This window comes from Eumetopias jubatus, unplaced genomic scaffold, assembly GCF_037043125.1.
Source record: "Eumetopias jubatus isolate StellerSeaLion01/CBP00866 unplaced genomic scaffold, mEumJub1_p1.0 scaffold_11, whole genome shotgun sequence".
Lineage (NCBI taxonomy): Eukaryota > Metazoa > Chordata > Mammalia > Carnivora > Otariidae > Eumetopias > Eumetopias jubatus.
The window spans coordinates 38161089-38186913 of record NW_028274817.1 but is presented as its reverse complement, the minus strand read 5'-3'; the positions used below and the strand labels follow the sequence as shown (position 1 = coordinate 38186913).

At 45.7% G+C, this 25825-nt stretch overlaps 1 protein-coding gene across 1 annotated transcript in view; it reads right to left on the bottom strand.

Annotated features, from left to right (window-relative positions):
• The window catches only part of COL4A6 (collagen type IV alpha 6 chain), a 143657-nt gene that overhangs the window by 35849 nt on the left and 81983 nt on the right, over nucleotides 1–25825 (bottom strand). The window contains exons 3-15 of the mRNA XM_088028541.1: nucleotides 23564–23698; nucleotides 22261–22305; nucleotides 16478–16594; nucleotides 13004–13072; nucleotides 11530–11565; nucleotides 8479–8541; nucleotides 7657–7692; nucleotides 7438–7479; nucleotides 6369–6461; nucleotides 4795–4848; nucleotides 1667–1726; nucleotides 570–614; nucleotides 42–95 (exon numbers count right to left, since the gene is read on the bottom strand). Of these exons, the coding sequence (XP_087884667.1) occupies nucleotides 42–95; nucleotides 570–614; nucleotides 1667–1726; nucleotides 4795–4848; nucleotides 6369–6461; nucleotides 7438–7479; nucleotides 7657–7692; nucleotides 8479–8541; nucleotides 11530–11565; nucleotides 13004–13072; nucleotides 16478–16594; nucleotides 22261–22305; nucleotides 23564–23698 (849 nt within the window). The remainder of the gene's footprint in view (nucleotides 1–41; nucleotides 96–569; nucleotides 615–1666; nucleotides 1727–4794; nucleotides 4849–6368; nucleotides 6462–7437; nucleotides 7480–7656; nucleotides 7693–8478; nucleotides 8542–11529; nucleotides 11566–13003; nucleotides 13073–16477; nucleotides 16595–22260; nucleotides 22306–23563; nucleotides 23699–25825) is intronic.

Genomic DNA, 25825 nt, shown 5'->3' with positions numbered 1-25825 from the left:
CACCACCCCAATCCTGGATTTTCACTTCCCAGCAACATTACCTTAATTCCTGGGAATCCATTAAGCCCAGGGAAACCTGAGGACCCCTTCTTGCCCTGTGACAGAAACACAGTTACAACTAGTCAAATGTCTAAGAACATAGGAGGGACTGGTCTTTGGATGAGGCCAGGGCAAATGGCACAGGGATCTTGGCTGGCCTTCCAGGGTATGCATGGATTCTACCCCACTTGGGAGGGCATACAATGTTCCAGAAGGCAATATGGCATGAGGTAGCCAACGCGCCTGTTAGGAGGTATATGGGCCCCAAGGCTAGGGATGGCAAGCAGGCTGGCCTCTCTAGCCCCTGATTACAAAATAAAGAAGTAGGGCCATAGCACGGCACTGGATTGGTCAACGCTGGATACTCAGACAAAAGAAGAGAGCGGCTGAGATTATACCCATCAAAAGGAGGTAGACAATTTGTATTATAAGCAGTGGCTCCCTCTGGACCGGTGGCATGTTAACTAAAGCAAGGGGGCCTTTTGATTAGGACTTTACATGCGGGCTTTTAGTGATATTAACCAAAATACCTGACTCCCTGGAGGGCCTTGGCGTCCTTCTAAACCCATTGGACCCTGTAAAGAGAATGGAGCCACCTTAGAAAGATTAATAGCCCACACTAGAAAAAGCCAATAGACTTACGTAACAAAGCTTTCCCACTGAGTTCAGGACTTAGCCAGTTCCTAAAATCAGGTAAGAGAATGTCCCTAGACCTGGCTTAATGACTTTTTTCTAAGCACTAATCCATCAGGCTGAATAGTCACACAGAGCATTTTTAAAGAGCAAAATAAATGGAAACATTTTAAGTACTGGGTGGAATTTGGTAGAAAGGCTGGGTGGTATAATACTTAGTCTGCATTAGTTCCAAGTCATGACATTTTTAAATAGATTGTGGGAGGGCCTCTTGTCTCTCACCCCCACTGCATTCTTTGCTGGTGATTATGTCTTTTCAAGACAAGGGAGTAGAGAAAAGTAGAGAAATAAATGGCAGGGTAAAGGGCAAACATTGCTGAACACTCAAAGGATTCTTAACGAGCTTTATGACTAAGCCAAAATCACAGTTCTCTAAATGTTACCTCTTTAAGGCTAAGGTTGGCCAATTGCTTATAGCCTAACACCTAAGTGCCTGAAGCACTTAGAATAACAAAAGCTAACAATTATTTCTCCACTTGAAGAGGGGTTATTACTAGAAATTGTTGACTGAAAATGTCATTTGCTATGTTCTAGACCATCCCAGACTTGTTTCTGTCCTATAAAGATTATACTTGGCCCTCTTCCATTACTACAACATCTGTACCCTAGCCCACGTTCCCCCAGGTTAGAAGGTAGTGAAGGCAAGACAACGCTCACCCCATTATTAGCCCAGATGACAATTCTCTATGACAACAAGGAAAAGAAGTTGGCTGAGGAGCCATTCCTTATTCAAGGGAGCCACTAAGTCAAGAAAATGGGGGCAAAGTGAAAAGGAGGAGGTCTCAGGGACCTGGCAGAGGGCCGAGGAAGAAAAATAAGAGAAGCTTCGGTGGCCATTAAGTTATACAACATAAAGATGCGAACAGGCCAAAAAATGGACCCGATGGACCGGATAACCTGACAGACCCGGGCAAGCAACATTCCAGGTTCATACCCTAGGTCCTGGCAAACCAGGGATTCCCTTTTCTCCCTTTTCTCCAGCAGTTCCAAATCCCTAGAGGAAAAAAAAAAAAAAAAAAGAAACCACAAGTTATAACATCCATTTCCTGATAGGTCTCCTGGCTCCATCCAAAGTAGGGAGCTAACTTCGAATCAAGGCCATTGCCATTGCCATTGCCATTGGGGAGGCTCACCATGCTGAGTCTCTTGTCACTGCCTGAGAAGCCCATAGGGCCTTCGAAGAGTTTGGACCATTCATTCAAGGTTCCCTCTTGGTTTTAGAAGTAATGTCTTGTCCCCCTGGACATGATTGCATGTCTTCACAGCTACATGGACTAACAGCATAGAAATGATTAGATATCTGACTTCATTGGTTTGACAGATGGTGAGACTAATACTCAGAACAGTACAGCACCTTGTATGGGTTACAGAATGGATGAGCCAGCCAGGTCTTCAAACTTCCATTCCAGGACCTTTTGTATGAGAAACAGGCTGTTTTCTACCACCTAGGAGCTTGTTTCTTTGACCCATAAATGGAGAACTGTGTTAATCCTTGGGAGTCAATACTGGTGGGAAGAACTTTTGCCATTTGAAGTCATGATGGCTGCATCATCCTCTTCGATGGGAAGGATTATTTCTATCTAGGTGTGATCTAGACCCCTGCGGGCCCTAGCAGTACTCCAAAGGGCACTATGAGACGGTCTTCAACCCCTCTTGCCCTGATCAAAGGAGGTGAGGGCTTGCAGCCATGGACATGACTTGGGGACTCTCTAGGGACAAGCAGAAATTCAAAAAACAGTGAGTGAGAAAGTTTCCTTCCCTCTGGGTCCAAGGCAAGCACATTCTGGGCCCTTGAAGTACAGAAGAGTTCACTACCAAAGTGGATAACGTCTTTCATGGCCATTTTGTTGTTATTGTTTAAACATGGAATTTCTGGAGCATAGGTTTTGGCAAACAACATTTAGGCCTATTGTAAGAGTGAAGGAGGCAGGGACGCTTTCTTGAATGTAAGCTTGTGAAACACAGTAAATGTTGTGGCATGTCTCCTGTCATCTCTTCCTCTTATATACTCAGAGCATTCCCATGGGTACTGAAAGCTGGCTGAATAGCCCTTAGCTTTCTAGGCCCAAGTGGGGTTTTTTGGTTGTTGTTATTGTTTTTAATGTAGGGCTTTTTTGTGTGTGTGGCTTTTTTTGTGTGGGGTGGAGGGTGGAGTGTGCATCTGTGAAGGGTCTAGTTCAAAGCTGACTTTGGTTCCTGCTTGTCTTTCTTTTCTTCTCCATCTCTAGTTCTGTGGCACATGGCTCAGACCTCATGCTGAATAGGATTTCTATTTGAAAGGGTCAAGTTGAACACAAACTTATTTGAAATCGTAGTGCTGCATCTCAAATTGGAAACCAAGGCATGCTGCTGCCCGGTGGAACACGTCTCCGGGCCTCCGAAGCCAAGCACCGTGACCTGTCCACGGAAGCTGTGGCAGCCCGCACTGCCCCAGACTCTGAACAGCACTAAGATGGGTCATGTAGGAGAGTTGGTAAGCAGGAGGTCTATACCACACTCTCTTCCATCGCCTCCAAGACACGCTACTGCACGCTACACCATACAAGGTCATCCCATACATCCTTGTTGAATTCAATAGAATGACTCAGAGAACAAAGCAAAAGGTGAAGCGTATCCAGGAACTCTCTCATGCTTAGAACACTAGCTCAGTCGTTCCTAGGCCTACTGGCTAGGGCCCTGGTCTCCTGCTATTTTTGGTTCAAGGATATTAGTAGTTCTGCAAAAACTCAACTTCAGTCACGTGGCCAGGAGTAAGGTGTGGGAGGTAACATAGTCACTGAGACAGGGGTGAGGCGGGTGGTATGAGGAGCAGGCGAGCCTCGAAAACTAGGCTGGAGCTAGGGGGTGTCAGCCCCGTGGCCCAGTCCTCAGAGGCATGCTTGTCCGAGAGGCAGGCCACCTTGCAGCCACCCTCTGCTCAAGCTTCTCCCCCCCCACCCCAAGCAGGCTCCCCATGGCCCCAGCCGAGCCAGCAGAGATGGCTAGACCCACCTGCACAACTAGGGTGGTTTCTCGAACTGGGAAAAGGGGGAGTGAGGCCACAGGGGAGCCTGGATGGGGCTCAATCTCACGACCCTAAGATTGCGACCCTGAGCTGAAACCAAGAGTCAGACGCTTAACTGAGTCACCCAGGTGCCCCGTAACTATGTTTTTAAAAAGTTCTTATCTCTTAGAAATACTGAATTCTTTTATGTTGAAATAAGTCTGTTATTTGCTTCAGCGTTTCCTTCGGCCAAAAACGCTCTTCCTGATCCTCGTGGGACTTGCTTCTTCATAATGTGCACTTCCTCAGAGAGGCCCTTCATGACCGCTCTGCCCAAAGTAGCCCACCCTATTCTCACGCCACACTCCATCACTTTACCCTTTCTTTAACCTTCTATGTATCACTTATTATGATAAGAACTTGTTCTTGATTCATTTGTTTACTTGTTTTTGTCTGCTTCCCTCACTCCCCCATTAGAATGAACTCTCCTCAAGGACAAGAACTTTTACTTCTTTGACTGTTATTTACTGTTGTCCAGCAGAATGCCTGGCCCCTAGGCACCCTCAAAATGTGTATGTTGAGTGAAAGACGCTAAGATACAAGGGCAGATAGGAGAGTGAAGATAGGATTACTAAGATTAACTACCATTTACTGAACAACTGATACATGCCAGGCACGTACGAAGTCCTTTCCATTCATATTATCTCATTTAATCCTCATAACCATGCCATTATCACCCCCCCCCCCTTTTTGGAGGGAAACTGGAACTCAGGAAGCTTAAGAAACTTGTCCAAGGTCACATAGCTAGAAATCAGTGAAATCAGAAGTCAAGCCTAGGTCTGTTTTAATTTTAGAACTTGAGCTACTAACTGCTAAGATATATAGCCTCATGAAGAGCCATGCTAATATCCCCATGGGTTCGAGAAACATGAACATTTCCTTAAATGTTTTCCAGTAATGAAGATTGGTAGAATGCTCTCCAATAACCACAGGAAGAGGTCTTCCTGTTAGTCTTCTATTGCTATAGCTTTTGTCCCAGCAGGTCCTTGAATACATGTTGACCCAACAGGGAGACTTACCGGGAGACCTGGAGGGCCACTTATTCCTGGGAAACCCGGAAGCCCTGGTTCACCCTGGAAAATGAGCCAAAAATTAGTGAGTAGCAGCAGGAAACAGTAAACATAGAGGATATGGCTCCTGTGAGCTGCTTGGGCTGGGCAGTGGGCAACCAAGGGGGTATCCTGTGGTATAAATTCCCCAGGAGCCCCAACTAATACCTGCACCAAGATATCAGTTTGGGGAGCCCTTGTGGTATAGGAAGGACCAAGGCCCATGGCAGGGAATGAAAACTGTCTAAAACAGAATCTCAAATGTTGAAGCTAATTGGGAGACAGAAAAGATGATCATCTGCTGTCTTTCTAGTGGAAGAAGCCATTCAGTGTGATTTCCTGTTGCAAATTCCAGGCTGCAAAGAAATCAACAGTTTGGGGAAAAGAGTAACAATTACAGTTTGGATGGGGACCCATAACACTGTAATCTGTCCTTCTCCGATATGCTAATTTACCTAGTTGTGCCATGGAAGGGCTCCCTAAGGTTTGGGAATGATCAAGGAGGCAGGCAATCTTTCATATGCTCCCAAACTGTTCCCAAATTAATGATTGCTTTCTGTAAACCTGAAGAGGGCCTGGAGCTGTTGCTTCCACAAAGACAAAATTGAAGACATGGGAGTAAACACCTTCCCCTGCCTGGGTCCCTTGACCATAGGCACAGAATCACAACACTTAAGGGAACCCTAGAAAGGAAGGGAATGCAGGTTACTAAAGATATCTACCCACCTTAACAGCATACAGGTATTCGAGTATTACCAGGTGTACACTCACTCACATTGAAACAGAGAATGTAACATATCTTAGTTAAACAGGTCTACAGCTTCAGCCACGGTAGTTCATATCAGGTGAATCAGGGCATCTACTGCCACTTGGTGACAGTATGCCCTATTTGTAGGGTCAAATTTTGAGGGCAAATAACTTCTTTAAAAAGATAACTTAGGGGTGCCTGGGTGGCTCAGTCGTTAAGCATCTGCCTTGGGCTCAGGTCATGATCCTAGGGTTCTGGGCTCGAGCCCCGCATCGGGCTCCCTGCTCTGCGGCAAGCCTGCTTCTCCTTCTCCCACTCCCCCTGCTTGTGTTCCCTCTCTTGCTGTGTCTCTCTCTGTCAAATAAATAAATAAAATCTTAAAAAAAATAAAAAGATAACTTAAAAGCAACCATGTATACCATATGTGTTCTGTCACAAAGTGCTTTGGGGACAACATAAGTATTGAGAGGGAATAAGTTAGGAGGGAAAAAACCCAACTACTTAATACTTGTTTTAAGTTATTCAGGATCTTGATAATTGAATTTGAAAAACCAAAACACAGAAAATAGGACAAATGCCCAGAAGCCCAGGCACACTCCTATCCACGCACCCAAACAGGGACTTTTTAGAAGTTTTTCAGAGGGGACAGCACAAAGAAGGTTTTACCCTCACTTCCAAACAAAAAAGCATGATCCAGAACCCTCTATCTTTCCAGGAGAGTCTGGTTATTAGAGTTGAACTTTGGTATTAATAGGAAAAGGGTGGTTAGCATTTCCTAGGCTTAAATGTTCACTACCTTGGATCCTTTCTTCCCTTTGGGAAATCCCATAAATTCCAGCTCCCCGGTAGATGGTGGGGGTCCTGCAGGGCCTGGGAGGCCAACATCTCCCTGTAAGATCAAAGGGAATGTTAAGCAAAGCAGAAAGGTTTGTCCTCTGGATGTCATTCACAAATAAACTGTCCATTCCTTTGGCCTCTTTACCCTCACCCTTGCCTCAGCGAGGAAGCAAAACTCTCGGTACCAAGGGGCTGGGAAGAGTTATAAGCCTGGCCAAATGCATTTTGTACCAGCACTGCAGAGGGAAAAAGCAAGATTGGTGAAAGGAAACCACAGGTTCGCGGTTGCCAGGGTCATGCATCAAAGGGTGTTGAGAAGAGAGCAAAAAAGGCTTTTGAGCAAGGAGAATGGCCACTTCTTGGCAATGGCGATCAGACTCTGATTGGCCCAGTCCTTGCCAAGAGCAAAGGCAGAGGCAGTGATGTCTGTGTTGGAACACCGGAGGTTGGATTTGCTCCTTGGAGGCAGTGCGATCTACAAAATGCAGCCGTGCAGGGTGGAGAAGGCAAGCTCCCAGGCTTCCTCGAGCCTCCCAAAATCACTGTACGGTTTGTGCAGATGGAAACAGGGGAACGAGGGAAGGGAAGTAAAAGAGAATGGTGAGAGGTTGAGGAGGAGAGAGGAGAAGGAGGAGGAGGCAGAAGAGGAAGGACAGAGGGAAGAGGAGAAGCAAAGGAGAGGAAAGAAAAGGTGACACAATATACAGAACATCAGGGAAATACCCAGGTGGGAGGAGGAGGGAATTGATTTCAACAGAGTATGTTGGTAAGACACGCACATTTCACAGGTCAGAAGCAGGGAGACTACATACAGTATTTGGAAGGAAAAAGACCCCAGGAGCCGACGTGTGGCGTGTGTACACGCAGCCCCTCCAGGGATCCCACCACACGACCCACGTGGAGTGGGAAGTGCTCATTTCCCAAGGCAAAGATCCAAGTGCCCTTAAAATGAGCAAGCACAGGTGTGCAGCCAGAGATGGTGCTGGGAGCACATGGAAGGCAGATTGTATTTTCCAAAATCTATTTACCTTGACTCCTTTCTCTCCTTGGAAACCTAACCCCATATTCCCCTGGGGCACAGGGTTGCAGGGAGGAAAAACAAAATCAATTACTAAGCAAGCTCCAGGAACTTAAATTGGAATGCAGTATTTTACCAGGAAGTGTGTTTAACCAAACCAGAGTCTCTCTGGGGAAACTAGAACACTTAGTGGTAGGAGGCCAAGTGCCCTAAGACAGAGTATACTTACATCAGGACCAGGGAAGCCGGGGGGGCCTGGAGGACCCTGTATTAAAAATGAAAGGAACATGCACTTGTTAGTTTCAGACAAAAAGAACCTGGGCGTATGGAGAGTCCCTGGAGATGAGTCTCCCAACCCCTCAGTATAGTCTGGATTTAGCACTGCAGATTCTAGCTCCCTCTCCCATGGTGCCCCACCCCGTTTTTTAAATCTCCTTTGAAATCTTCCCAATTGACCTGATAACCACGTTCATGCTAAGGTGGTAAAGATTCATGCATCATTCCTCCCAAAAGGCTACACATTTAAAAAATACTGGCCCTGGGGAAAGCTAAACCAAAGTAATCAGTGGTGAGACTTCATGCACCAGAGAGAGAACATTCTGGAAAGGCGCCTTTCCCAGAACCACGTGGGGATAACTGACTATGTTCTTTCCATACCGGTGAGGGCAAATACGTTTGGTATCCAAAAGACAGGTAGGTAGGTAGCCCTGTCCAAGGTGGAGTGTGGAGGATTTCGAAGTTGCTTCTGTGTTCAGGGTGGGTGATCATGGTGAAGGTGTGATTAATTAGCAGGGTCCATCATGGGCGAGGGGGGTAGAAGGTGGAAATAGGTGTGCCAGGCGCTGCCATCCCTGAGCACAGAGTCAGAAAGACTCTGACAAAGACAACAATCAGCTCCTTATGAGAGCAGGCTTCACTTGACTCCTCCAAGAATGGAGGTTGCCTTTTTCCACTAGGAGAGCCTACACAGGCTTATATTTAATCGGTGGCCCTGCTGGGAAAGGATTCATGGGAATACTGTGATCATGTGGTCGATTTAGGTCGGTCTTACTTGCAATCCTGGTGGCCCCATGAGTCCTACAGCTCCTGGGGACCCGGGTGCTCCTGGTGGGCCCTAGAGAGGCAAGTTTTTACGAAGGTCAGAAAAAAAGAGTTTCTCAAGAAAATTGGAAATACACGTCTGCAAGAGGGGCAAAAGAATGTTCATAGCAACTTTATTCATAGTAGCAAACAATTGGAAATTTCCCAGGTGTCCACTGATACAAGGACTGATAAATAACTGATACATCTACACAGTGGAATAAATACTGAACAATAAAAAGTAACAACCTACTGATAAGTTATAATGTGGATGAATCCTGAAAGCATTGTGCTAAGTGAAAGAAGCCAGACCCCCAAAGGCTACATATTATATTATTTCCTTTATAAAAAGTTCTAGAATGGGAAAAACTGAACTATGATGGCGAGAAATCTGCACAGTGGTTTCCTTTGGGCGGTGGCAGGGATTGACTGGGAAGGGGCAGAAGGGAAGTTTCTGAGGCGATGAGAATGTTCTATACCTTAAGATGGGTTTGGGTTACATAGGAGTATGTCTTTGTCAAAACTCAGGAAATGTTCCATTTAAGATTTGTTTATTTCATTGCACGTAATTTTTACATTAAAAGAAAAACTGCAAAGACATATTGAAGTCTAGCTAATGATAGACATGCTGTAGTATTTAGAGGTAAGAGTACTACTGTCTGCAGTTTACTTCAAAATGCATCAACGATAAGATGGATTGATGGATGGATAGAGATGGATAGATGGATAGAAGTGGGATAAAGCAAGCATAGTAAAATATTAATGGTATAGGTGTTCACAGCAAAATTCATTCCCCTTTGCTCTAATATTTGAAATTTTTTTATATTAAAGTGATATAAAAAACAAAAACTTCAAAAGAAAGTAAAACACTTATATTAACATCAAATAAAGAAGACTCTGGGACAAAGAATATTACTAGAGATGAAGAGGGGGCATTTTGTCATGATAAACTAAGTCAATTCATCAAGAACACATAACAGTCTTAGATGTATATGCATCTAATAGCGTAGCTTCAAAATACACAAAACAGAATTGCAAGGAGAAATAAACAAATCCACAACTAGAGTTGGAGAATTTTAACATCCCTCCCTCAGTAATTAAGAGAACAACTAGATTTTTTAAAAAATCAGTAAAGACACAAAGATCTAAACAACACTGTCAACTTACCTTGACCCGATGGACATTTTTTAGATCACTATACCCCAAAGCAGCTGAAAACATATTCTCTTTAAGAGCATACGGCACATTCACCGAGACCGTTTCGTATGCTGAGCCATGAAACAAACCTCAACAGATTTAAAAGGTTTGAAACGCTACAGAGTGTTCACCCACACTGCACTGAGATCAAAGTAGAAACCAACCACATAAAGATGGCTGGGCAGCTGCCAAATATCGGGAAATTAAACAACGCACATTTCCGTGGGTCAAAGAGAAACGCAGAAGAAGAATGAGAAACTATTTGAAACTGAATTGCTAAGGACAGTATTACAAGCAAGACAATAAAATCTGAAAAGAAAGACGGTTATGGGGAAAGGGATGGCCCAATGAAAATGGGGGGACAGTAATGAGGTGATAGGTAAGGGATGGAGAGGCTAAGCAAAGTCACAAGAAAGTAGGGGTTCAGAGGGTCCCCAGGAAACAGAACCCTGCTTTGACAAAATAACCTGGGGTCCCCTTACTGATCACAAATCTCTTATTCAGCCACCAAACCATCCTCCCCCGATCTAAATGATTTTTTTTTGTCATGCCTGCGAATACTGTCGATGAACACTTGTACCTTTGTGGGCAGAGCAATGACTCCCTAGGAGAAGCTAGGCAGCCAACAACGTGGGTGTGATTCTGCAAATGTAGTTAACACACCAACTAAGCCAGTGTTGCCTGGTGAAGGGGACCCTTATGCCCTTGGTCTTCACTCACCTCTGTTTGCGTGCATGCTTGCACGCAGCCTGTTTCTTGCCTACCTCTTCCCACATGGCTCTCTCTGTTTAGAAAGCTTCCTCCCATTGCGGGCCAGCCCAAACATCACCCGCAGTTCTCAGAGGTTACCTTCTCCATCTTAGATAGAAAGTCTCCCATGATGTAGCTTTAGGTGGACAGCATCTCTTCCTCCAAGTTGGTGAGGAATTCGTATGCCACAGTCCTACTAGTTTTTCACATCTTGGGGTGTGTGTGTTGGGGTATGGGGTGGGCAGAGACCCTGACTACACTGTCTCGGGGATCACTCATAGCACCTTGCGGCTAGTAGGAGCTCAATAGTGGTTCTGGAACGAAAGATGAAAGGCAGGAACCCTGACATAGGAAAGAAGGAAGAAAGAAGGGGCTTTTCCGAAGCCACTTTAAAGGAAAGCAACAATGAAGTGGCAACCCAAGGAAATAGAAAGTTCTTACTTTTTTAAAGATTTTATTTTTTTATTTGAGAGAGAGAGAGAACAAGCGCGGGGGAGCAGAGGGAGAGGGAGAAGCAGACTCCCCGCGGAGCAGGGAGCCCGATGCAGGGTTCGATCCCAGGACTCTGGGATCATGACCTGAGCCGAAGGCAGACGCTTCACGGACTCACCCACCCAGGTGCCCCAGAAAGTTTTTATTAATGCAACTCACGGCCTTGCACGGACTCCCAAATATTAGGAGTCCCTCAAAGGAATTTCTAGACAGAACAGCTTTCACAGAAGAGTGTTCTTTTTTGTTTTAACCCGCAGCATTCTGAACACACAGAGAACAGTTAGTAGACACTTGCCGAATGAAAGGCGAAATTCTTTCCGAATGCATCGCAGGGAGTAGGAAGGTCCCTGGCCTAAGGGTCCGAAAGGCTACCTCCTGTGCAACTTGAGGGGGACAGCCGACCCTCTCAGAACTTTCTCACCCGGAAAATATCAACAGTGTGACCCGCTCTACCTCAACTGTCCGGATTTTCCTTGAGAAAGTCTACAAAGACCTTCGAACGCCGTAGCGAGGAGGAATGCAAAAGGACCCGCAGCGACTGCCAACCAAACATTGGGCGCTCCACCCAGAAATGACAACTTACAGTTATTCCATCCAGTCCAGGCAGCCCAGGCTCCCCCTGAGAAACAGACAAAGGCAGGACACGGGAGAGATTAATTAAGCCTGCACTATTATTTCATAGATAACGGACCTATGCTTTACGGGCAGAAAAACGCATTGCTGATGCTCGGGCCTCCTCTGTCAAGGTCTTGTGTTTTAAATAATGCATGAATTGGGCCTATTCAACCACTTACTTTTTTTTTTCCTATGAAAAATCTGGACTCTAGAAGACACATATTATAGCCTTGGTTGAACGGGATTTCATATTTTACTTGGAGTAATTAATTTTCACCTTTGCTAGGAACTCATCAATTAGAAACTGCTTCTGTGGGCTGGTGATTCTCCTGCTCTTTTTGGAAGAAAGCGAAGCTACCTTCCCGTGTGCCTTCATCCCCAGAGAATCTGTGCCCTTATGAATACAATGCAAATCAGACATTTCAAGGGAGAATCAACAGAGCATACAGTCTCTGATTACGTTTTAATTACTTTGCAGCATCTTAAGTCACTGTATGAATCTGTAATATAACCATCTTGTGGAAATTGCTGTGTTCCACTGGGTCCAGGGTCTCCGTGATTTTTGGCAAAGCCGTTTCATCAATGTTTGCTATGACAATGGCTATACTTTGACACCTGCTAGTCTAACCCCGTTTGGTCAAAAAAAATCAGCTCTCTGCAGCACGGGAAGAGCACTGCCTGGGTTTTAGCTCTTCGGTAAACCGGCTATGTGAGTCTGAGCAAGGCACATAGCCTCAGTGTACCTCAGTTTTTCTATCTGTAAAATGAGCAACATGAAGCCATCGGCTACCAGGGGGACGATGAGCTCACCTCCCACTCTGCAAGGGAATAGAGTCAATCATTTGGGCACCAGAATTTCCAGGTTAGCATACACCAAGAGTACAGTCACAAGAATACAGAAGGTTCTTGTCAATTCTAGGAAGAGATGAAAGTTTCCAGCCAGCTGCAGAGCTGATGGGCAATTTTTGCAGACAGCCAGGGGCCCTGCGAGGGTAATGGGCTGGTGTGCAGGTACAGGAAAGGGCGGGGCCATCATCTTGGGCCGGTGGCCATGCCGAGATGGGCAGAGACATAACATGGCTTTATACCAAGGTATGCAGACATCAAGGATTGTAGGGTAGACAAAAGGTATCTGCCTCCTGGAAATGTCTTGGCTTGTCAAAGAAAATGATACCCAGGCAAACTGTTTGTTTGCTGATCTGTCTCCTATTTTTGGTCTAGATCCTATAAAGCAAATCTCTTTGACAGTACGGTTGCAAACATTTCTGTCAGTGTTTCCATCACAAAAAAAGCTCCGGATCCCTTTTAAATCTAGCTTGGTCTGCTCCTTAAATAGAGACACAGATGCTAGTTCTGGAAATGTTTTATTGGAGCTGGGGCCCAATCCTGGGGAACCCAACTTATAGCCAGCCTACTTAGCTGTCCGCCTTAGGGGCTCTTACCTTCATTCCTTTGAAAGTACCTTGGGTGAGGACAGGTTCACCTTTAAAGCCTTTCTGACCAGGAAGCCCCTGAGTAAAATAAGAAACACTTGTGAAGAAATGCGCACACACAGAGAGAATTTTGTCAACAGTATGATCTGATCACACAGAGGACACAACAGTGAGATTCTGGAACTATGTGGTTTGTTCTATGGCTGTGCTAAGGGGCAAAGTACATCCCCCAAACAGGTGCTGAGTCTCAAGATATATGCCTGCTTCCCCATCTCCCCAGTCAGGAGTCTGTAAAGGGATGAGAAAGTAGGAGACTTCGACTCTGTTCAGAACACTGATCTGAACATCCACATATAACACACATGTTCATAAGCCTACTGCTCATCTGCTCCACCCCTCACAGGTATGTCCCTGACACGGCCTCTGGCTAGGACAGAGCTTAGAGAACTTCGGTAAAGAGCCAGATAGTAAAGAATTTAGACTTTGTGGGCCATATTTGGGCTCTGTCTTGTATTCTTCTCTCATTCTACACAAACTTTTAAAAATATCAAACCAAGCCTCAGTCATGGGTCACACCGGCCAGTCTGCGGCCCTCCGGGTTAGGAGATATTTACAAAACCATCTGCATCCTGTGATTCTGCCACAAAATCTCAGCTTCAACGCCTGTCTAAGAGGCTTGGTGTGTCTCACTGTTAACATGGAGAACAGTTCAAAGTACGCCGAACCTGACTACCAACCAGACTTTTTACTGTCCCCCTAATGTCTGCTAAAGTGTGTCCTCCTGGGGAAAGTCAATGTCCCTATATCTAAGGGGAAGTCAGGATTAGTATTGGAGGTAGGACTAAGCTTTGGGGACTGAAGAGTTGGCTGAAGTATGGATTCCTCGAGCTCAAGGATCATAGGTGTGATAGAAGAACAGTGGGTCCCCGAAGCACCTTCTTTCCGGACGCTTCCTGTTTCCCCTTATACTTATGGCCGCTCCTTTCATCAAAGAGGCTTGACAGAATATCCACTCAAGATTCAGCAGCGTTAGTAAGGGTTCAGCTTAGTAAAATCTATGCCCAAGTTCCTATTTAAGCTTAAGGGGAGGCTTAGGGACAGGATTAGGTTTTACCCTTGTCCTTTTGGCTGTCAGGATGTTTATTACCTCAAGATTTCTTTTCTCCCTCTTGGGGGCAGCATTTCCTCACTTTGCTGGGTTTCCATTCTCTAAACACAGATGTGATTTGTTCTCCTCTTCTGTTGCCATGGCAGTGTTGGGAGGCCTTTGTGACTCAAACAAGCTCATACTATGTTGGTAATACGTCCTTCTCCAACCCCCACCCCCGCTGCATATTGGTTTGGTCTTTAGATGTCAAGGTCCTCTTTGCCAATCTGAGGCTTGTGCTTCGTCTATCTCACTTTCTTATGCGGATACCCACACCCACGACTTGGTCACTGAAGCCAATGGTGCTACTCTTCCAATAAAATACTAACTAACTAATGCTTCAATGAATATAGGGGGCATATATCTTTTTGGATTAGTGTTTTTGTTTTCTTGGTATAAATACCCCGGTATGGAAATAACCTAAGTGTCTGTCGATGGATGAATGGATAAAGAAGATGTGATACACACACACACACACACACACACACACACACACACACACACACACACACACACACACACACAGTGGAATACTACTCAGCCATAAAAAAGAATGAAATCTTGCCATTTGCAACAACATGGCTAGACCTCAAGGGCATTACACTAAGTGAAATAAGCCAGGCAGAGAAAGACAAATACTGTATGATTTCCCTGATATGTGGAATCAAAAGCAAAACCAAAACAAATGAACACACAAAACAAAACAAATTTCAGATACAGAGAACAGACTGGTGGTTGGCGGGGGCGGGGGTGGCTGGGAAGGGGATGGGTGAAATGTATGATGGGGATCAATAGGTATAAATATCCAGTGACAAAATAAGGAAGTCATGGGGATGTCATGTACAGCATGGTGACTATAGTCAATAATATATTTTTAAAAGATTTTATTATTAAGTAATCTCTATACCTTAATGTGGGGCTCAAACTTACAACCCCGAGATCAAGAGTTGCATCCTCCACTGACTGAGTCAGCCAGGTGCCCCCAGGGTAAATAATATTTTATTGCATACCTGAAAGTTGCTAAGAGAGGAGATCTTGAAGGTTCTCACCATAAGAAAAAAAATTCGTCGCTCTGTATGGTGACAGATGGTAACTAGACTTAGTGTGGTGACCATTTTGCAATGTATACAAATATCGGATCGTTATGTTGTACGCCTGAAACTAACATGATGTTAGATGTCAATTATACTCTAATTATAACAAAGAAAAAGAATGTGGGATAGCACCGGAATAAGACATACTGAAAAAATGCCAATTAATTCATGTAGCTACGGAATCTAATAGTGTGATTTCTAGCTAAATCTATCACCTCAGTACCCTTAGTAGCTTAGATTATTTCAAGTAAGGTTGACAATGGGCTTGAATGTGTTATTTTTCTCTTTCCAGTCGCTTGTAAAAGCAGCCTTGCAAGGGCATGGTATATATTAGAGATCCTTCAGATCCAAATATCTGGGCCCTACCTGGATGAATAGAATTAAATAAAAGTGGTGAGAGCAGGATCTAAAAAATGCTCTACCAATCCTGGAAGCAAGGGTTATGGGGGTGGGTTGTGGGGGGATGGGGGCAAACTATGTCAGTGTAGAGTAGTATTTCTCAATTCTTTCTCACTATGGACACTTTGGGACACATGACTTCTTTGATGTTGGAGGAAAGCCATCTTGTGCTAGTAGCATACCCTGAGTGGTGACAACCAAAACTGTCACTAGTAACTGTCAAATGTTCCTTGGAGGTGGGGAATCACCCCTGGTCAAGAATCACTGGTTTATTTTTTTTTAATTTTTTAAAAAATTTTATTTATTTATTTGAGAGAGAGAGAGAGAGTGAGAGAGAGAGAGCCCAAGAGGGGGTAGGGTCAGAGGGAGAAGCAGACTCCCTGCTGAACAGGGAGCCCTATGCGGGACTCGATCCTGGGACTCCGGGATCATGACCTGAGCTGAAGGCAGTCTCTTAACCAACTGAGCCACCCAGGCGCCCCAAGAATCACTGGTTTAGACCAAGCCTGCCAAGCCCTTTGGGTCATTGTCAGTGCTCCCATGATCCCACGTAAGCCTTCCAAGTACTGCATTTTCCAATGTCATCTGATGTGGGAACATGTCAAATAGCCCAAGTATATATACTTTGCTCTGAAATGTACTAGAGGCTCTTCACAACCTTCCCAACTCTAAAAGTTTTGTTTGAAAAAGAAAAAAAAAAAAAAAACCCTCTGAGGAGTGGAGCATGTGCACACCCCCCGCAACTGGTATTCTTTAGATGCAGATGCTTAACGAGGTCTCCATAAAAGCAGGGAAAGGTGAAGAATGCCTTTTGAGATAATGGACAAAGATCCGGCAACGTACAGGTGGTCCGAGAAGCCCAGGATAGCCATCAGGGCCCGGATATCCAACAGCTCCTTGCGTGCCATTACAGCCATCCAGGCCAGGTGGGCCCCTGGGCCCTGGCTGTCCGGGGTGGCCCTGTTCCAAGAGAAAAGAAGGGATCACATCAGCTGCAGGCCTCTGACCTACCCTGACAAGCTCCACAGGAAGAGAAACCAAGTGTCCTGCCCATCGCTGGCTCCTTGTCCTATGAGAACTATGCTCTTAGAGCTTTCGTCCACACTCAGGTGTACGGAGCTGATGACAACCCAGGGGGGGCCCCTCCCTGAAGGATTGATGCTTTAATCAGACCCCTGCTGAAACCGAAGGGACCAAGCCTAAAGAGATGGGATACACAGGGTGGTGCAACTTCATCTTCCCGGGGTACAAAGATGTACTAAGACAGGGCTTAGCTGGCTGGCAGCCGAAGGGTTACCATCAGGGAATCATGCCAGGCCTTGGGACTTCCTCAGAACAGACCGGAACCCGGGCAGCCTGGTGTGGCTGTCTGTATTGGAAAAGCCTGGGGCTTTTTTTTTAAATATGGCTCTGCCTAGGAAAGGATGTTGGCTGTTGGTCAACAGAGCAGAAGCAGTTTCCACAGCACCACCTCTATGCTTTCGCCTCTTCTCCATACTTGCTACTGAGACAGTTGTTTTGCCGGGGGGATTAGCAATCATTCACATGATTGATCAGAATTCAAGAGTTTCCCAGAGTTGAGCTTAGAGTCTACCTTTTCGTGGGGAACAGATCTTTTAAAATCTGTCAAAAGCAGGGTGTGTGTTGGGTTACAGAGCAAAGAGATGACCTGAAAGCCCAGAAATCTGGACGGGTCAATAAAAGGTTGACTCCGACCCTGCCACATGCACTTTTTAAAGCCAACCATGGATATTTCATAATTTGGGGGAAACGTGCCACACATTCGAAACTCAACTTTTTGAATCATTAGGGGAAATGAGCTTTTATCAAATTCTTACTGAGAAAATGCTCCATAGGATTTTGATACAGTTTCATTGTTATTACGTTGGTACGAGATAGTCTGATACAAAAGTATGAGTCTAGACTGCTGGACTCATGGAATGCTAAGAACAGAAGAATGGTCAAGAAACTTATCTTCGCAATAAACCTGCTACAGTCTGTACCTGCTCAGGCTCAGGTGATGAATTTTAGCTGTGCTGGGGACACCGAGAACAGCTTACTAAGTCGTCAACATTTTATTCCCAAACGAAATGGCTCTTCTTGTTTGCCCTGAAGATCCACGCTCCACCTTCCCCAGATCTGTGCCTTGGGAGGCTGAACTTTATGAACGGTGCCGCCTAGGCTCCCTTTCTCTCTCTCTCCCAGTTGTCTTTGGCCACTGGGAGACACAGGCAGAAGATCAAAGAGCGGGAGGAGAAAGAGCACAGGTTGTTTATTTCCCGCATGCCCTCCCTCCCTGGCCATATTTTGGACAATGGCCACATTTCTCTACAAGTCTTCGTTGAGCAGCCACTATTCCTTGGCTCCAGATCTGACCAGTGTCCAGTGTCCAGTTCCACTTTCACCGTTCTTTCTTTCCACTTTGGGCCTAGAGGCAGCCAAAGCTTTTGTGTCAGCGGCTTTGCAATCCATTGCTGTTGCCCTGAATCATGCCTACATCCTTTAAATATACCCTTCACGCCACTCTCTTCAGTTAATCCTTTCAGGTGGAGTATCTATTTCTTCCCGGGATCCTGATCGCCACTTTAAAATATCCCAGCCAAATGTGCTAGGGGTTATCGCTAAGCTGGGTAACAGGGATGAGTTAAGGCAAAGACAATATGTTGGCTCAGTCCTAGGGACCCACCTTACTCCTGGAGCCTTGGTTGTGTTTGACACCAAAACTTCCTGGCTTCTTATCCCTTGGTATCTACATTTTTTTTTAACTTGGGCCCCAATCCTGTGGTTTTCTTGCCTGAATTCCTTTTTTTAAAAATATTTATTTATTTATTTTAGAGAGCAAGCACGATGAGGGGGAGGGGCAGAGGAAGAGAGAGAATCTCAAGCAGATTCTGCGCTGAGTGCGGAGCCCGACGTGGGGCCCATCTTACGACCCTGAGATCATGACCTGAGCTGAAATCAAGAGTCAGATGCTCCATTGACTGAGCCACCCAGGCTCCCCTTGCCTGAATTCCTAATATCTTCTATTAGGATTCCAGGCGGCACCTGTTCACTCTTTGCCCCCTTAGCTGAATTCTCTGGAATTAACCGCTGGCATTTGATTCAGACCTGTCAGCCTTGTCTTGTTCAGCTGAGGTGACAGCTAAAGCACGTTCTGAGTCAGCGAGACTTGTGTTCCAATCCCAGCTTTGCCTCTCCCCGGCTTGAGCCTCAGTTTCTTCATCCGTAAAAAATGGAGATGAACAATACTACCTCCTAGGGTTGTTGTCAACATCAAAATGAAATGAACAGTTTATGGCTACAATTAAACGAGGCTAAGTTTACTACATAGGAGCTCAATGAACAGGAAGTCTACTTCTCCCAGGCAAGTCAGCAAGGATACGCCACCGGGCTGAAGTTCTATCTCCTTCGAATTCTCAGTAGTACCACAGCATTTCGGGCAATGGGCCCCTTCTGGTTTTAGCTAATGATTTTACAGATGTGTGTGTCAGCTTTCAAGGGGAACGTAGCTCTTTGAGAGAGGAGACCATGATTCTCTACAACTGCAAGGTGCCAAATACACAGGATAAGAAGATATGCTGTAATTCAGAAAAGCAATGTTCCTGAGAACCCAGATTTCAAAGGGAAAAGTTTCCGTTTGGTGAGTGGTGTGTGTTCATTCTGAAGATATAAATCTGGTGTGTTCATTTACGAGTCTCTAGGAAGGGAAATGTTTGAGATTAACTCCAGGAGAAAAGCTAAACATACATTGCAAAGGACAACTTGAAAACTTCTGCTCCCAACCTTATGTGAACTGAAAACAGTTGATAAACATACATTTCTTGTGGGTGCCAACAGCTCCAACGCACAGCTGTGATATCATGAAAAACCACAAGCCTACCGCCCTGAGTCTATGTTAGTCTAATGTTGACTATCTTGATGAATGCTTGTTTGTTCATTCTCCCAACTGGTTGCTGTGCCCCTTGGTGCACAGACTTGGATGATCATAAAATGATTACTTGCTCACTCATGTTGAAACTACCTACATGGCAGCAACAATGGAGTTTTGGGACCAAAACCAGTGACACATATGTTAGCGATCAGCCAATATTAAGCGGGGAATCAGATTTGTGCAGTGATCCAGTTTAGTAAGATGTGTTGGGAAAGCTGTTGGTTTCAGCTGCCGAAAGTAGAGCAAAATAATTAGTCTGGCTGGGCCAAGGGTGTCTATGTCTTCCTGTGTCTGAGGGAGTCCTGCCAGTCTGACAACTGTTGCTTGTGTGGGCACTAAGGGTTGGAGCCAGTCCTGCAGATATTTCTAGCGTTCTAGTATGTGGTGAATTCAGCCCTGGGGTCTCTGAGGCCTCCGAGTGGAGCAGAAGATGTACTCTGCATTTTCAAGAAAGCTAGATAAGACCATCAGACAAGACAATTAATAAATACCATGGGCCACATGTAATAAGGAGCTAGACACCGAGGACCCCTAGGAGATTAGAGATGGAAGGGAGAGGTAAGCAGCAAACAGAAGGTGCCCAATAAATACATCTTGAACTGCTGGAAGAGGGGGAAGGAACAAGGGAGAATAATTTCACTGAGTAAGAGAGTCTTGGAGCCTGAAGCTAAAGTAATCAATGGTCAAAAGCAAACATAGGCAACTTTTGGTCAAGGGAAGGGCCAAGGGAGTGGGGGCTTCTATCAGGAGCAGTGCATTCATTTGGAGGAATCTGTACACCTGTACCTCATTCTCCCAAGTAATGAAGCCCCAGAGAGAAGCGAGCAATTCCTGCAAGCCCTAGTGCTCTCCTGGCCACATGCTGGAGAGAGAAGTATCCAGCTGGACTCTGGGGCACGTCCCAGTTCAGAATTGAAATCAGCCTCTGTGTCACAGGATTCGCTTCCTTCCAGCCCCCATTAAAAAGAGACTGCAGGAGGAAGAGCCCAGTGCTGCTGTAAGCTCCAAATCCCCCACTCAGCTCCACAGGAGGAATGGAAGAGGCGCTCTCCAGCTTTCTCGTTTTCCTTACCCCCTGGCTCCCAGAAGGCACACAATCCGAGCAGAGACTCTGGATAAAGTGCCGATAGGAAGACAGCCAGGGGAAAATGCCAGAGGATGTCATGAAAGGACAGCTAACCCCATCCACTTATGTCCCTGCTGGCCCATTTCTGGGCATTTTGCAGATTCTGCAGTTGGATAAAATGCAGAATTCTGATGGCCGATTTGTTGATACAGATAACAAATATAAGGAAACAAGACTCTGTCCTCCAACTCCACAACTGTATACTAGAGCTGGAAAGAAAATGGATCAGATAATATCTTTTTATTATTTTTTTTCAACTGAGCAGATAATATCTTTTTAAAATATTTTATTTATTTGAGAGAGAGAGCATACAGGCAGGGAGAGGGAGAAGCAGGCTTCCCACTGAGCAGGGAGCCTGATGTGGGGCTCGATCCCAGGACCCCGGGATCATGACCTGAGCTGAAGGCAGACGCTTAACCGGCTGAGCCACCCAGGTGCCCCCAGATGATAATGTCTTTGAGGGTAGATCCATATGCTTTTTCTGTATCCCTGTAGTAGAGAGACAGCATCTAGCAAGTGTACAAGAAATACCTACAGATTGGCACAAGGAGGTTTAAGCCCCCTTCCTTGCTACTAGATGATAACGCAGTATAACGCAAGAAGCTGTTAAGTCCAGGATTTGCCAAAGTGTGCTTAGATATGGTGCAGAAGAAGCCCTTCGAGGTTGTTGGAAGGATAAAAGCAGGCTCTAAAACCTCCCTCAAACAAAGAAGCTCTACTTTTCCCTGATTCGTACACTGAGCTTCCTTCCACACAACCTTTGGGTCTTCTCTGAAACAAGGCTGAAAACCATTGCTATAGACAAAACACAGCCCAGGCTACAGATTAGCTATCTAGACACATGCCAAAAGGCAGAACTAAAAAATGACAGCAGCAAGTTGCAAATACTGTATTTTAAATGTTAATCGTGGACTCTCCAGTGGTGGGATAAATAAGAATACAGGGTGAAAACGGAGCAACCAAGGGGTCGGACCAGATAAAATGGGAAAAGGAGATGTCTGTAAGCTCCAAATTCCTCACTTATCTCCAGCAAAACCAGGTCCTCAGGATAAAGGGAAGGGGCCGTCTCCGTGTGATCTCTGGAATAGTCGCTCTGTAAAAGCTAAAGGGAAATTCACTCTGGAATGAGATAAGGCTGAAGAGAACAAATTACTGGAGTGAAATGTATTGAGATAACACTAAATATTTTTCTGCCTAATTTTATGTATCCTCTAAATATTCTTTTTTTCCTTAATTTTCTTATAATGAGTATGCATGTGCTCTGATGTGTGTCTCCACACATCATCTCCAGTTAAAGCTCCCCTCAACCCACAAGACCTAATTCTTTTTGGCTAACGTATTGACAGTTATGCCTGCACATGTCCCACCTGGCTGATTTAAGTGCTACCTGTAACTAAATCCCCGGGAAAGTGTGTGCGACCACTTCGCTTCAAGCCTGAACATCAAGCATCTCAACACTTGACCCGGAGCACGCTTGTGTGAGACAGGATGTGGTGAAGGCCAAGGTGAGTGCACTGTGAGGCACGACCTAGAAGTGATGCTGAAAAATGCCTCTGGGGACATACTCACCGGAATCCCATTGATGCCGAGAAAGCCAGGAACTCCCATGGGACCCTAAAACAAGGAGTAGGAAGAGGAAGGTGTAAGAGACAATCTAATTGATCTCCACTAGATTCAGTGGGTTCTTTCATGTGATTCATGACCTAAGTTAAGAAGTGTTGTGCACCTCCTTCTCCACATTGTGTCACGTTGCTCCCTACTCCAGGTCCAGGTGGTCACTTGCCTCTACCCACGGTGTTAAATATGTTTGTGTTCTGAGACCAGTTTTTATCTTGAGCAATATGGCGCCCGACCAAAAATAATAGCTCAATATTACATGCTGCTTTGACATCTGGGAAAACTGGGAGGGCCTCTAAAGGCCTAGCCCCAAGCTCCCCTGTCTTCACTGCTGCCATAGAGGAGGTCTGAGGTCTGCTAGGGAAATGGCCCTCCTTATCAAACAGAGCAGGTGCAGTTCCTGCTTCTCCCTGAGTCGTGGGTTTCGGTCCCTGATGGCTCATTAAATTATTCAAACAAGCCAACCACATCCTCCCACGGGAACAAAAGGGCACCTCACCCTTTTGACACTACAAAGGCTACCTCTCACAGCCCCTTCTGGTTTATTCTGTTCCAGAGTGCAGCCCCCCACACACCATGTGGCCCTGCGTGGTGTGTGGTGTCCTTCTACCCTGTGCCGTTGAGTATAGGTAACTAATAAACCTGATGCCAATCTCTTCCATCCGAGGTCAGGGGTCATGTCTTCTGCCATCCCCAGAACCTTAGGGTGGGAATCCCTCCCTTAACAGTGGGCTGAATAGGAGGTGATTAAAATCTGCAGGGAATATAAACTAAGCTGCTAAACTCAGCCAGCTACCATGACATGATCAATCTCCTTTCTTGCATCTCTTTCCCTACCTTTGTGGCCCAGACTGCTTCCCAGCATTCTGACACTTTGCTTCCCAGTCTCCTTGCTTGGATTCCTGACCTCTCCTGCCCAGCTGCTTGAACTTCTGACCCATGCCCACCTCGAACCCACCTGAAATCCCAGCCCGGCAAGCCCGCGTGTCCAGCAAGTAGCCAACACATGCGCTTTAACGGCTTGCTTTCCATGAGGGTCTCTCTAGAAATGGGTTGATCCAGGGTCTCTCTAGAAATGGGTTGATCCATTGGCAGCATACCGTCCAGGCTGTTTCTCATTAAAGTCTGTGGCCTGGCACCGAGGGACTCAGGATTAGTATTATTTCCATAAGCGAACAGAACTGAGATTTAGAACCTTTTGCCTTCATACGTGTGGTCCACGAGTCAAAGAGAAAGCAGGCTTTGGTGTTTTTACCTTATCTCCTTTTGGTCCGTATGGTCCCAGAGGGCCTGGGGAGCCTCTCTCTCCTCTCAACCCTGCTAAACCACTAGGGCCAGCAGATCCCTGTGGACCTGTTGGACCTTGAATTCCGACTGGTCCCGGTCGCCCCTAAGATGGAGAGAACGGGTGCAATTAGCCAACAGAGGACTCAACATCAACACTCCCCATTTTCCCATGCACAGAGAACACTGTCATCGCTTCACTGAATAATTTTGGCTTAGAGATCTGTGAGGCATGCCAAAGTTCCAGACACAGATCAGAGAAGGCTATTTTCGGGGCCGCTAAGCTTGTTTGGATAGAACATATTTTATAAGCGCATTTAATAAGATTCATGTGCACCAAGATCCTTCAACTTTGTACTTCTTAGGAGATTAGTTATTCAGGCGGGCTAATATTGTCCTCTTTCTAGTTGATGCCAGGCCATCCATCAGATTGTCAAAATGGTGAAAGAACAGAACGCTGGAGAGCATCGTGACATTTTATAACTCACATTCAAATGGCCAATCCCATACTTGCAGTGAAGTCCAGAAAGGGCTAGGCCTAAAGAACATTGCCTCGGGGTGGGGGTGGGGTCCAGAGAGGAGAGAAAGATCCAGAGAGGGGAAAACCCAGAAACCCATAGGCTGACCAACCTGCAAAAGCTCATCTTTGTTTACAGATCCCAGGGCCCCATCACTGCAACTGGAAACAGATGCTTACAGGGAACACACACACACACACACACACACACACACACACACACACACACACTGTTTACTTGTTCCTTCTCTATTTCTCCCTCTTTCCCTTCAACCCACCATCTGTAGAGTGTTGAATGTGTAAAATTCAAGAAGCCTGCAACTATCCATTAAGTATCAATTATGATAGCAAGAGGGAGCAGCTTGAGGATTTTGAATGCGTTAGTTATAAAGTGTCTGCAACAATTAAGTCTGAGAGTTCAGGCTGACATTTCAAAGCTGACCGAGATAGAGAATTAACCCCAGTGGGTGCAACACAGGCGGGCTAGTCTATCATTTAGAACAAATCCCAGTAGGTACCGAATATTCTTGGCAGAAAGATGAAAACCATTAGTAATGTGCATTACCTCTCAGAGAACACCACGCCATACCAGGTAGAGAGCCTATTTTCATGAACGTTTCCCATCTCCACCTCTTGGCCCTTTTACTGACTATCTGCAATTTCCCACACATCTGCTAAAAACTCAGGAAAGCCCATTAGACGTACCCTTTAATATTCACCTTCAAGGGTTGCTTTTTAAAAGGCTGGAAACAGGACAGATGCTTTAGGTAGTGGTCAGAGTCACGTACTGGAGATGCAACTGGCCACCAGCTGTGCGGGGCCTTTGGAGTAAAATTTCCAGTGTCAATTAGGCCCACGAAGACCAATAACTCATCCAAAGAAGTACAAAGATGTTCTTCCTAAGGAGATGCAATTTTCTGGGGGTACCACCCACCACTAACCTTCTCCAGCACCCAACAGGTAACTTCTAAAGGGTGCTAGGCTGTGGAGTGCTTAATGGCTTATTTCTGGGGACGCTGGAATGGGATGAGAACTTTCACTTTTTATGCTCTTACCTCCCACTGTTGGAATTTTGTTTATAATGATTCTGTTATTTATTACTCTTGTAAGTTTATGTGTGTGTGTGTGTGTGCGCGTGTATGTGTGTGTATAAAGAAAAAGACCAATAACAGTACTAAAAAGAAAAAGACCAATACCAATACTTAAAAAAAATAATGCTGGAGGGTTGAGGATTAACAAAGAAGTCCAGAAAGTAGGCCTAGCTTTCAAGACTAATGTCCACAAAACCACAGCAAACAGTACAGGTCTAGAACAGAGCCTAAGTGGTCCAGGAGCACAAAGAAAGGGTTGGCCATGGAGGGTTTGTGAAATGCTTACGTTCTGTCCATGGCTGGGGGGAGTCATGGCCCACACTGGAAAGGCTGAGGGGGCCCCAACTGAGGCGGGCCTGGAAAGCAAAGAAGGAAAGTTGAAGACTTGACGGAGGAGTGCATAGGGAACCCTCAGAGGTTTGGGGACAGGGGACGAATGGGAGGAAGGCAGCATTTCAGGGCTGAGATTCCAGCCTGCCTGAGGCTAGAACAAGGGAGACAGATAAGAACCAGCTGTTGGGGAAGGTGGGGACTGGTTGGTGGGAGGATGGGGCCCAGGATGGGGCCCAGGATGGGCTTGCTGAGGCCAGGTTATTACTAGCAAAGAGGACGCAGGCAGGGCACT